This window comes from Tachysurus vachellii, chromosome 5 (assembly GCF_030014155.1).
Source record: "Tachysurus vachellii isolate PV-2020 chromosome 5, HZAU_Pvac_v1, whole genome shotgun sequence".
NCBI lineage: Eukaryota > Metazoa > Chordata > Actinopteri > Siluriformes > Bagridae > Tachysurus > Tachysurus vachellii.
The window spans coordinates 12623567-12636846 of NC_083464.1; the positions used below are offsets into that span (position 1 = coordinate 12623567).

General features: G+C 37.5%; 1 protein-coding gene across 1 annotated transcript; it reads left to right on the forward strand.

Moving 5' to 3' along the window:
• The first annotated feature begins 116 nt into the window (after window positions 1-116).
• nagpa (N-acetylglucosamine-1-phosphodiester alpha-N-acetylglucosaminidase) lies at window positions 117-12271 on the forward strand. Its single transcript, XM_060869823.1, has 11 exons — window positions 117-268; window positions 2348-2833; window positions 4592-4731; window positions 4883-4991; window positions 5960-6088; window positions 6639-6841; window positions 7623-7670; window positions 7966-8094; window positions 8534-8665; window positions 10196-10277; window positions 10727-12271. Exons 1-11 carry the CDS (start codon window positions 186-188, stop codon window positions 10950-10952), a joined length of 1767 nt encoding a protein of 588 aa, XP_060725806.1. The 5' UTR covers window positions 117-185; the 3' UTR covers window positions 10953-12271.
• The last annotated feature ends 1009 nt before the right edge of the window (window positions 12272-13280 follow it).

Below are 13280 nucleotides of genomic sequence, written 5' to 3' on the forward strand. Positions count from 1 at the left end.
ATCTTTGAGTTGGGGGAAGATCAAATGGATTGCACTTAATATAAAGTGCACTAGATAGGGTGTAGAGGATTATTGTGCCATGGACCATGTAGTACACAGGTGTAGGGAGGTGGACTGTATTGGATATGTAGCCTGTAAAAAGTTAGAAATGAGTCTGTTGCTTTCTAACGGCGAGATTTCTGTACATGGAAATGTTAGAAAATTTGGCCTATGTTTGTGTTCTGTTTATTTTGGTTCCATTCTGGATGACAGAGAGCAAAACTGTGGGGTAAAGATACATTTTATACATTAATAATGCTGCTGTTGTAGCTTATTTAATCAACCATAATTGTAATACTACAACAAACAGTGCGTATAATACACAGTAGTAGTATTCAGGATACAACTTTGGGTGTTAAATCGAAAATTGTCTAGTAAACAAATCATGGACTAGTTTATCATGGGGGAAAATCATTTAAAGCATTTAGAATATATATATATATATATATATATATATATATATATATATATATATATATATATGTATGTGTGTGTGTGTGTGTGTGTGTGTGTGTGTGTGTGTGATAGAATATAGTGAATAGTTTGCTAGAAAGAGTTGGCTTCGGTTTCTTTGACAGAGAATTGAATTGAAACTTTAGAGTCACAGCACAAGTGTAGTCATCTGTGTGTTAATCCACAAACCAACAAACATCAACTGGACAAAACCTGGTTTCTAGAAAGTGCATCTAGATCAGAATCAGAATTTCAGGTTTTTTGGCCAAGTGTGTAGTTTGGAAACAATCCGATGGCTGGGTGAGAGATGAACCAGGCAGATTTATCGATATAATAAGCTGTGGAAGAAGCACAGAGCTCGAACCAAAGAAGTGTTGCTCGTTTGATGTATATTTGTTTGTTGCACCATTCTTTGTTAACTCTACAGCAGTTTCTGAAATATCAAACCAACCCATTGGTCACCAACAACCAAAGTCACAGAGATTGCAATTCTTCTTTAATATCTTGTTTTATGTGAACATTAACTTTAACTGTATCTGCATGATTTTCTGCTGCAACATGACTGGCCGTTCAGACAACAACTGTTCCTAATAAAGTGGACAGTGAGTGTACAGCAGCCATTTAAGCTCAGTTATAACCAGCTCTGCCATGTTTGCACATGAAAATTAGCAGCGTGATGGTCATAAAAAGTAGTACAAATAATCAAATCAGCCCAGTGATCAATAAAGCACTTAAATGAATATAGGTGATTTTCACATATTTTAGAAGTATAGAAGGAAGTAGAAAAAAAATCAGGTTGTGTAAACGTTTAACTGTGATCACCCAATTAAGTTTTATATTCATATTTCATCTGGAATATTTCTCATTGTGTCACAGCGCTGTGAATTTGCATATGTGCAGGTGAATTTTTAGGTTCATATTAATAATGTGCTATTAACTCAGAGTTATGTAGTGGACACACCACATCGTTCCTGTGGTTTTGCTTTTTGTGAAAACATATTTATTTTTCATTTACAGAAGGCGTCTCTATTGTCAGTGCTTTGTAACACAAAGCTGCAGCTGCGACTTTAAGTTGTCTGACACAGGAAAGTCTCTCAGGACAGAGGGCATTGCATTTTTTTCTAAATTAATTTAGTAACTTGAAGGAAAAGAGCAGAAGCTGGTGAGGGAACAACTGTTTATAACTTCTGCAATGTCAGTGATAACAGGAACTAACATGTTTCACAACATTAATAACAGCCATCCTCTCAGATCACTGTGTCCCTGTGGAAAGAATTGCTGAATGATGATTACATTTTTTGTTTTATTTCTTTTATCTTAATGGTTATTTCCAATATTGTCTATATGTCTAATTTGTGTAAATCTCATACATTAGTTGAATTTAGTATGAATATGGCATTTTGTGGGAATGAGTAAATGTTTTCTTATACACCCCCTTTTTTTTGTTCAGCAGGGTCAGTAAAAAACTATTAAAGATTGTGTGTGTAGTGTTTTATCTGGTCTCATTTCACTCTAAATGTGTTACCAGTATCAGAGATTGTGATGTCAGCTGATCTTCAGTGCTGATCAAATACTGACATGCTCAGTAGTCAGTCATGTCAACACTCAGCAAGGTTCTGTATTTGAGTTGCACAAAAAAATCAGAAGTGTAATGTTGGGAAGCCGAGAGACGGTTTGTGTCCTGTGTTCACATGCAAGATCTGTACTGCGTCAGTCAACATAACTAAAGCTTCTATGTATTGACAATTGTCTATTCTAACAAATTATTATGAGACCAGCTTATGAAATTAGATCACATAAGCGGGCAAGAACTTTGTATTAATATTAATATCCCTGTATTCACCCCTTCCTACAGGCACTCTTTAGATGATGACCTCCTGTTGCCCTATTCTGATAGTCATGGTCCGTCTCATTCCCATCGGTACGTGAGGGACTGTCAGCCACTCCTCCATGGAAACCTTACCCATGAAACCTGGCTGGCAAGCGCACACCCTGGCTCTCCTGTAGTAGAATCCAAGAATTTTGTCTCAGCATTCAGCAGTTCAGTGAGATGGGTGAGTGGCCACATCACAGTGGTTCATGACCCGCTGAGAACAGTGTCGGTGCTGGAGCCTGGAGGCCCCGGAGGATGTCTGATTTTACGTAGAGAGCTTGTGGAAAACACTGCTAAAACAAGGAAGTGTCTGATCGCACAGAATGCTGGATATTTTGTCATGAGAAAAAAGTTTCTTGAAGGAAAGTGCTTAGGGAACATTGTAAGTGATGGCAGACTGGTACAGAATAGTGGAGGAGTGCAGAACGCTCAGTTCGGTATCAGGAAGGACGGGACACTGGTGTTTGGGTAAGTGGAAATATGTTGCTAAGATCAATTAATAATTTGGGAATATTAATATTGAAAGGAAATGTAAAGTAAATATAGCACAACAAACTTGTTTTCAATAAACAGTTATGCTTTAAGGGCATTAAAGCTGCCATTAAAACTGTGTATGGGTATGTAACATCCTGAACTAAGACCATACTGAGTCCTACTCTAAATATTCCTATTTTTCAGGACTATTAGAAAGTCTTTTCCAGCTGGAGGCATATTATAAAAATTACTTTTTCAAGCTTAAAACACTTAAAAAGCAAGTTTAGTGCTTAAGAGAGACTAAAATGATCAGGCAGAAATAGATGTCTATTAGTAGATTTTAGATTTAGATAATTTTATTATAATAACACTAAAGACAACATGATCGTTCACAACAGAGTGTGTCTCACCTCCTGCTTTAGCTGATCCAACTGTAACTCTTTTTATATATTAAATCTTATTGGCAAGAGTAAACTCAGAGCACTAAATTACACTAAACATACATTCATGAACAAACAGAATTAGCTAGAAGTAAAATGGATTAGCACGGTGGCTTAGTGGTTAGCACGTTCGCCTCACACCTCCAGGGTCGGGGTTCGATTCCCGGCTCCACCTTGTGTGTGTGAAGTTTGCATGTTCTCCCCGTGCCTCGGGGGTACTCCGGTTTCCTCCCTCGGTCCAAAGACCTACATGGTAGGTTGACTGGCATCTCTGGAAAATTGTCCCTAGTGTGTGATTGCGTGAGTGAATGAGAGTGTGTGTGTGTGCCCTGTGATGGGTTGGCACTCCGTCCAGGGTGTATCCTGCCTTGATGCCCATTGACGCCTGAGATAGGCACGTGACCCGAGGTAGTTCGGATAAGCGGTAGAAGATGAATGAATGAATGAATGAATAAAATGGATTAGCCAGGAAAGTCCTAAGAATGCACAGACACAAAAACATCTGCCCCTTAAAAATAGCCCTACGGTACTGTTGCGTAATAAATGGCTATTCCCAAATAACAGCTAGTAGTGAGAGACTGCTGCAAGCTGCTTATTCATATGCAAGTTCTCAGTTTTTTGTTGTATTTTCCACTGAGAGATAAAGGTGTTTGTCCACTGTTTTATCTTCTGGGGAAAATAATAATCCTTGGACATTTTGTTACTTTTGGTTATTAAACAGTGTGAATCGGTTAAAGGAAACCATCCCTGAAAGACATAAAATAAGAAATTTAATGAAGCATTAGTGATTAGTGAAGCACGTGCTTAGTGATTTTTGGTTGCTGCTGTATTTTTGTTATTCCTGTGAATAACAGTGACACCACACAGTAGTATGAATTTAACAGAATTGTTGAAGACAGTTAGAAAGCTAAACTAGTGTTGATAAAAGTTGTTTAAACAAAAGGAAAAAGTTGAATAAGGTGGGTTTTCTTTAAAAGAAAACCTTTTAAAAGCTTTAAAAGCTTATCTGTGTCTCAGGAGTCTCCCAGTTCTAAGTTGTATAATACATCTAGATATAAATGTAAGGAAATGAAACTTGGAATTTTTAACAATTTCTTAAAAACCTGGAATTTTTATCAATATCTATTGTCACAATTTCAATGTTTGATCTCAAAATGTCTTCAGTGTATAGCAAAAACAAAGAATTGGCTGTGATGTTCCAGTACTTTTGGAGGGGACTGCATGACTGCCTTTGTGTCATTACCTACCACTCTTCCTCCCTTTCTCACAATTTTTTTACTTTCTTTCATCCCTCTATTCTTCATGCTGACAGTTATCTATCAGAGGAAGAGGTGTTGGACAGAATAAACCCTTTTGTGCAGCTGGTCAGTGGGGTGGTTTGGCTGCTCAGGTCAGGAGAAGTATACATCAATGAGAGCTTAAAGGCTGAATGTAAAGACTCTCAGGAGACAGGTACATCAATCCTTAGCACTGTGTAATGGTTAAAGAACTGTGTAAGCTTGTTTTCTGAGTAGCATTGAACTGAATTCTGCTGTTTAATCAAATACCTTAACTGACTGCATTGTAAATAAGGGAGAAACTCACAACACGCTGTATGTTACAGGAACATTACAGGAATTTGTTAATGTGATATCTGCACGGACAGCAGTGGGCCACGATGCCAAGGGAAGACTCATTTTATTCCAAAGTGATGGCCAGACAAATATCAGAGGGTGAGAAATAGACTAATAGCAGAAGGACTCCACAGAGGGCGTCTGACCGACATGTAAAGCAACCAATCACGGTTTTGGTCAGTGTCATTTTAAGGGCATGAAAATGTAAGGTCACTGTCCATACAAAAACAGACCAACATGCAACCTTAGAGCATTCACTAAAGTGCAAATGAATGACTTTATACTGTGAATTTTACAGAATTAGGAAAATCCAGCATTTAGCTGATCATCGAAAGAATTCATTATCTCAGTTGTAAACATGACAGCTTCCTTCTTTCGTGAAGGATGTAGAGCGCCATTATGAATTTGTTTCGTGGTGCAATAAATTAGAAAAGACACTGTAGAGTCTGAATTTTCAGATATGTATAAGTAAGAAGTTAAGAAAATTATGTTGATTGTGTATGAATATTATTTTCTAAATGTTTCATATTTAATCATTTCACAATTTCTCCTAATTTATTGAGAAATGTATCATGAAAATAAATTACTGAAAACATTTTTTAAATTATATCTAAAAGCAGCGTTGAATAGATTTTTGAGGATATGACAAGAAGTCCTTTTTATTCATATTTACAAATGCATGCCAAATCAGATTATGTATGTGTGTGTACACCTTTCCTAATATTGTCCCCTACACTATGATACATTTTAAGCTTAAGGCATCAGTACCATGTGTAAAGTGACCATACTGACACCAATTTTTCCACATGTAGGTGATGCTTTGTATATTCATCCCTATATAAAACACTTTTAATAATTAATTCAGTTAATTATTTCACTTAAATGCAGTGCAGCTTGTTTCCACTTTTTGATTAGCTGACTTACACAAAACAGAATGATGTACATGTACTAGGTTTTGGATTAATATCTATAATGTGCAGCATTTTTGGAATTAAGAATACTGTAACATAATCTCAAATTTAATCATTAATGTGTGTGTGTGTGTGTGTGTATGTGTGCGCACCCAGTATGAACCTATGGGAGGTGGCAGAGTTCCTGAAGAAGCAGGGAGTCATCAACGCCATTAATCTGGACGGAGGCGGCTCCTCCACTTATGTCCGTGACGGGTCACTGGCAAGTTTCCCCTCAGATCACTGGTATATAAATCCTGCTTTTCCATTTTTAGAAATCACAATGTAGAGGGGCACGGTGGCTTAGTGGTTAGCACGTTCACCTCACACCTCCAGGGTCGGGGTTCGATTCCCGCCTCCGCCTTGTGTGTGTGGAGTTTGCATGTTCTCCCCGTGCCTCGGGGGTTTCCTCCGGGTACTCCGGTTTCCTCCCCCGGTCCAAAGACATGCATGGTAGGTTGATTGGCATCTCTGGAAAATTGTCCCTAGTGTGTGATTGTGTGAGTGAATGAGTGTGTGCCCTGCGATGGGTTGTATCCTGCCTTGATGCCCGATAACGCCTGAGATAGGCACAGGCTCCCCGTGACCCGAGGTAGTTCGGATAAGCGGTAGAAGATGAATGAATGAATGATTATTATCAGTCTTATAAAATAGTTTGGATTTGTTTAATGTCACTGTACTGACAATAAATCTTTATATTATAAAGCACGATATAAAAAACATACACTGTTTGTTTTGCTAACTTTGCCTGAGTTTGTCAACTTTTCTTGTGTTCTTTTTTTTGCTGTGCGTGTAGTGATGATCCGATGTGGCGATGTCCTCGGGCCGTGTCCACCGTGCTGTGTGTGCACGAGCGTCTCTGCCAGCCTGAAGACTGCAACAAGCATGGGACCTGTGTAGATGGCCAGTGTGTGTGCCAACCTGGCTGGGCCATGCCTACCTGTGCCAATCTAACATGCCAACCTACAGCTTGTGGAGACCATGGGCTCTGCACCCCAGGTGACTTTCTTTATCTGAGGAATGGTGGAATGTTTGCATGTGTATGTTAATGTTCATCTTCTCAGTATGTACAAGTGAAGTACATACATAATACAGGTTTTAGTGTGTTATACCTCACTATAGAGCTACTAATGTTTTAGTTAACCAGTTTAGTTTTCACATTATATTATTGTTATATGCATTCCCTGGTGGTCCAGCAGCAGGATTCTGCGTTCTTACTGTCATGGCCTGGGTTTAATTTCCAGGTAGGGGAATCAACCAAGCCACTGAGGGGTTAAATCTCAGTGCAGGTCTTAAACCGGGATAAAATGGAAGGGTTGCGTAAGAAAGGGCATCTGGCATAAAACCTGTGCCAAAATCAAATATACAGATTGGCTGATCTGCTGTGGTGACCCTGAACAGGGAGCAGCTGAAGGACAACAACAACATTCTTTGTAATATTTGTTCTACCATGCTGTGTGCTTTACACCTATAAAGTACTATTTTAATCAGGAAAATGGGCCGTTGTTTCGTATTCTTATGTGTTGTCTTTTATTTATGAACTATTTCCTATTTTTAAAAGTATTTTTAAGACACCGAATTAACAACAGAGCCATCAATTATTAAATATATATTTAAAGGAGGCACAAATCCCAGGAAACATTAAAGCAGTTTTTCTCTGCTAAACATGTTTCCCTTCAATTAATTTTAATACATTTGTTTAATAAAGGAAATGTCTCAGCTGTAACCATGTGCAATAATTGTTGAGAATGTTCTTCACTCTCTTGTGTCCCTGAAACAGTTGGCTGTGTGTGCGACGCAGGGTGGATAGGTGTGAACTGCAGTCAGGGTAAATACAGCCAAACTCCACACAGCAATCCAGCTCACACAATATACAACAAGGGGATGTACTATATTATGAAGCATGTTAAATGGAAATTTGCCTTACAGATTTGATATCATGTCTATTGTACATGTCTATATAGATGTATATTGTTTCATAAGTTAGTTTTGTTTCATTATAAGATTTCACTGAAATTGTTTTGGCCAAGCAATACTTATGTATTATAAGTCGACTCTTTGATTGATTATTGATCCCACCCATTTTTTACATGTTAAAGTGTTCACTGTGTCCTGTGTTTCAGAGTGTAAGGCAGGTTTCTATGGCGATGGGTGTAAGGACAAATGCATGTGCAAAAATGGTGGAACTTGCGATCATGTCCATGGACAATGCACTTGTCCTGCTGGTTTTCATGGCGATTCCTGTGAGCAAGGTGTGTAAAAGCAGTGAGCTGTGCAGAGTACAGTGTTCAGATTTGGATTTATGATTGACATTTTTTAATTCTCAATTATGTCATGACTGTACTTACAAGCTATCAATTTGTAAAGCCATTGTAGTCTTAGTCAGACTCATAACCAGCATTTACACTTGATTGAGTGCCAATAGTGTGTAACATCAACACACACTATGCATTATATCAAAAAGTATGTGGGCATCTGACTGTAAGATTCGTACATGCATCCCACTCCAGATTCCCGTACCCGCATCCAATATTGTTTTAATAACCTCCACTATTCTATGTCCATAAAAATTACATCTCATAAAATTATCATAAATTTGTCATTATGTGAATGCACATTAAGATGTGTGAGTGTAACAGTCTGTGTTGCATGAAAAAGAAATATGTTGATGAGCACACTGTCTTCTCTCAGAATGTCCTCTAGGATACTACGGGCTGCTTTGTTCACAGGAGTGCCAATGCAGTAACCTTTGCCCTTGTGACTCCGTAACGGGAAGCTGTAATGCCACTTTCCACAACCAGAGAAATACCAGTATGCAGAGAGGTACTGATTATAAACACACACTGTTGGGCCAGCATTGGGCCAGAGTTAAATCTCAGGGCCTAGATAAAAATGGGAGGGTTGCGTCATGAAGCATATAACATGCCAAATTTAATATGCAGACCACGTGATCCCCTGTGGTGACGCCGAACAGAAAGAAAAAATAAAATATTAGTTGTGATAAACATTTTATCTGTACGAATACCTATCAAAAGATAGATCTCAACATAGTATAAATACTATTAGAAAGGCATCAAATATGCAGAATATCCCAGAAAAGCATTGATTGATTACTGTCCAGTAGGTCACTACCTGGTAGAAACAATGAACTTTGACACCCCTGATTCCTGAGAAAACAGCTGATGGCTAGCTTTTTATGCTCTTGTGCCAGTCCTATCTGCTGAGCTCCAGGTTTCTATCTATTAATAGTTTCTATCCATCTATAAACTCTAGCAATTTTCCTTCTAATCCCAATTTAACGCACGAGTAGCGCAAGATTTCTTATGACATTGCTTTTATCATAAACAATGAGATGTATGCACAGATTTTAAATCACACAATACTCCAGGGCTGTTAACTTATTTAATTCCACTTGAACAGAAGGTGTTGATTAAGTTTATATGACCTCAGTTCTGATAGTAAACTCTGTCAGCTGCAATATTTATATCATGTCCTCATTCTTGCACATTATCCTTTCCGTAGGAACAACTTACACAGGAACAGGTTTTGAAAAAAGTAAACTGAAATCCTTTTTATTAACCTATTAACAAAAAAGCTGTGTAGGGAACAGCTGCTTGTATCATAAATTATAACAGAGGGTGAGAACTTATTGTGCAGAAGTTCCTTAACATTTAAATGGTTGAAAGGCAAGATGGGTAATAAAAATAAAATTGTCTTATTTACTTGAAACTTGCTGACGAGATAATCATCTAATTTGTGGTTGTGGTTCTGCTTTGCCAGATCACAGGCCATACCCCAAATTAGGATTATTTTAATATTCCTAAAATAATCCTTCATAAATGTTTAAAAACCTGACTAATTTGCACCATAAAGCTTTCAGGATGAGACCAACATGAGAGAATGTCTTTCTTTAACTCTGATCCTGGCCTCATGCCATGCTCTGGCTGCTTCAGTCCTTCACTCAAATGCAGGTTTTAAAATTAGCTCTCATCCAGCATTGCTGCGCTTACTTTTTTAAGCCTTGTCTGAGTGTTTATCATAAACACAAGTGCTTTTATTTAACCTCTTACTTCATCCCAGATTTCCACTTGAGAACTTTTCCATTCACTTAAGGTGTGAGCACCTGCTTCTCTGTGGATACAAAACACAGCTGTTACTCTTTCTCATCACTTTGGATGGAAGGTTTTGTATCTGAACCTAAAACTCTCACTACTTTAGGTTCAGATACAAAACGTTCCATCCAAAGTGATGAGAAAGAGAAACAGCTGTGTTTGTAGCAGTATGTAGCAATTCTGAACAAGTGGGAAATGCAGGCCGGATGAGGAACTGAAATGTTTGTTTCATTCCTTTCAGCTGGTCATTGCCTAGCCACCCAAATGTTGAAGGAGTGGCGAAAGAAAGACGAGGCTCACATGCAGAGGCCTTATCTATCAAAGTAAGTGTTCACACAGGTACACAAACATCAGCCTTCTGTAAGTCACCTGACTATGTTATGCAACCAAATCAATAATTACAGCTTCCTCTTGTTGCTTTTGAAAAGTGTGTACTTCACCCATGTTCTTTTAAAACGTCTGTATAGTAAAAGTCAAAACATAGCTTTTATTGGAAATAGCATTGAATGCCCCACACCTTTATTGGCAAGACTGCTTTCTCTCAGCAAATCTGTATCAAGAGTCCCCACTGTGCTGTAAAGAGCTCATGCAGTGAAGAGGCAGTAACGCATTTATTAGTCAGACCTACCTTTCAAATGCAAGTGAGAGGTGTGAGGGGTTCTTTTTTTTGTGCTTTGTGTAGGCCAGAGTGGTGGATTCAAAAGGTGACCTCTCTCTCTCTCTCTCTCTCTCTCTCTCTCTCTCTTTTTGCTGTTTGTTTGTGGGTGTCTAGGAAGAGCTGGATGGTTAGCACCGCCGTCCTGGCTGCAATCTTGCTGACCAGTCTCATTGGAAACTTAATCCAATGGTGTGGAAAATGCAAAGGATATCTGCAGCAGGAGTATTCCTATGTACCACTAGAGGAAGTTCACAAGTCTAGGGATAGTCCAAATCATTTGAGGACACAGCCTGGCAAAGCTCTCTTTCAGCCAGATGACACAGACTCAGACTCCTTATAGCTGTGAGTGTGTGTGTGTGTGTTTTGGTACGTGACTGTGGGTGACCACCAACAACAAGCAAGTTTCTGTATATACAGGTTAGTCCCCTACATGGCCTGTGTAGTCAGTAAAAGATGCCTCTTGCGGTATATGCTCATTGATCTTGAGGTTTATTAATCACACAGTGAAGCAGGTGTTCCTGTATGTCATCATTCCTAATAGTCAGTGAGTTCACAGAGCTCCTCACAGTCAATACTGTGGTCAAAATAAAAACTACAATCAAACTGAGGCTCTAAATTCAACCAAGGACATGCACATCTGTGAATGTCTTCAGTAGCCATATCCTGGCCTTTATGGCATTGTTATGTAACAAGTGGTCATCATGGGCATTCTGTGATTTCTTTATATTACTCACTTTGGTTTACTCACTTTGTACATTTATTAAAAACTCAGGAATTTCAAATTTGGTCATCGGGGATTAATATTAAACTGCTTGTGGGCTACTTCATGTTTTTGATGATTTTGTACAACTTGTTGCCATAGAAGCAGACCAGAATTGAACAGTGAATGCCATAATAAGGTTTGCTACTGTATTTACTTTTTATGTTCATTTTGAAAGCAGACTCACCCTACTTGGCTCACAGCCTAGTACATGTTGTTTTGAACCATTTCCCCTGGCATACATTGTAAAATCATGGCCTGATAAGTTTTTGTAGACTCTAAGAAACCAAAACAAGGACATCTCGTATGGACTTTGACAATGACACAGTGAGATGGGAAATATGGCAGGATGTGTTAGCCTAAATGAAGGGGAATTACACTTTAATAAATGCATCATGCAAGGGAAGTATTAACAGAGCTGACCCTTCAAGTTTAGTGCCTTTTAAATACCTGCTGACTTACAACTCCAAGACAAAGCATTTTTATGTTGTCAATGTCTCTTTTTTGTACACCATTACTGTAGAGTGACATTTTAATCCTTGCAATGTCTGGAAATTCATCATTGTTAATAGAACAGAAACAGATAAAGTGAGCTGTTTGAATCTCAAGATGTTTTAACATTTGAGGATAGAACAATGGCCAATTTTATGAATTATTTTCATAATGCACAGATTCATAGTGTTTGTATTTATCTTTTACAATTATGGAGCTCCTCCCTGATGACTTACTCAGCCAAAAATTTACATTTATGATACAACATTCCCATTTATACTCACTTTGAAAGGGAGTAAAGTTTTTTTTTAATTTATTAATTAATCCTTTTTTTGGGGGAGCTTCATGATTTCACAAATCATACCTGGTAGTGAGGCAAATGAGAGTCCAATTTTTTTTTATTTTATTTTATTTTATTTTATTTTTTTTGGGGGGGGGGGGAGTATTTTTCTGTTTAGAATAAATTACAACAAAAATGGGAAAGAAATTCCCATTTTTTTCGTGACAATGTTAAACAAAATGTTGATGTTCAAACACTTTCCAGTTTCCCTGTCCTATCAAAATTTCCCTATGTGAATGTTATTGAAGCAGGCTTTGGAACAATTCAGCTGTTTTTCTGTGTAATACTACGAGTTAATCAGAATCATCTCATGTACAGTATAACAGTGTTTTTGTTTGTTTTGTACTCAGAACTTTGCATTTGGTTCATGTGGGTTTCCCCATTCTGATTTTGTCTGACACAGTTTTTCTGCCTCACATTCTATTGGACCAGTACTTTTTTCCCATTGCTTTAGTAGTTTCACTTTATTTAAAAGTAACATAACGGTCATTTACAGTTCCAGGTTTTATTTGTGTATTGTTGATTTGTGTTTTTTTCAATGTCAAAGACTCTGGTAATGCAGCAGAGACTTTGAACTCCTGGCTAAATGTGCTAATGTCTTTTGTGTTATCATTGCTGCTGCTGTACATGTGTACAAATGGTCGATAATGTGATAAATTCATTTAATAATTTTCTAAATTTTCTGATGTTTTATTAAGTAAGATAAATATAGTAATGCTTTTATACATAAATCATGAGATTTACAAATGTATTAACTAAAAGGGAATCAGTGGTGGAACAATATTCACAGGTTTTACACATCACCTCCTCTAAAATTAAAAGTGACAATTTTGGACAGAACGTATTTTTTAAATATTTGGTTAAAAGGACATTTTCACTCATTTGATATTTGAACATTAAAAATAGGTTATATATTCCTAAAGATTTGAAAATGTTTAAATTATTAAAAGTTCTATTAAATAGTGGCATATTATATTTTTTTCTATATTTTCTAATGATTTTAGATTGTTATTTGTCCCAAAATATAAATAAATGAGTAATGCAAACCATAGCAATCCTGGTATTGATAACATCAT

Bases quoted from the DNA above. Each gene is read 5' to 3' on its own strand.
- nagpa (XM_060869823.1), top strand. From the start codon at position 186: ATGGAAATGTTAGAAAATTTGGCCTATGTTTGTGTTCTGTTTATTTTG. The intron at 7,671-7,965 runs GTAAATACAGCC...CCTGTGTTTCAG, and splicing joins AGGTGTGAACTGCAGTCAGG to AGTGTAAGGCAGGTTTCTAT. The intron at 10,278-10,726 runs GTAAGTGTTCAC...GTGGGTGTCTAG, and splicing joins CAGAGGCCTTATCTATCAAA to GAAGAGCTGGATGGTTAGCA.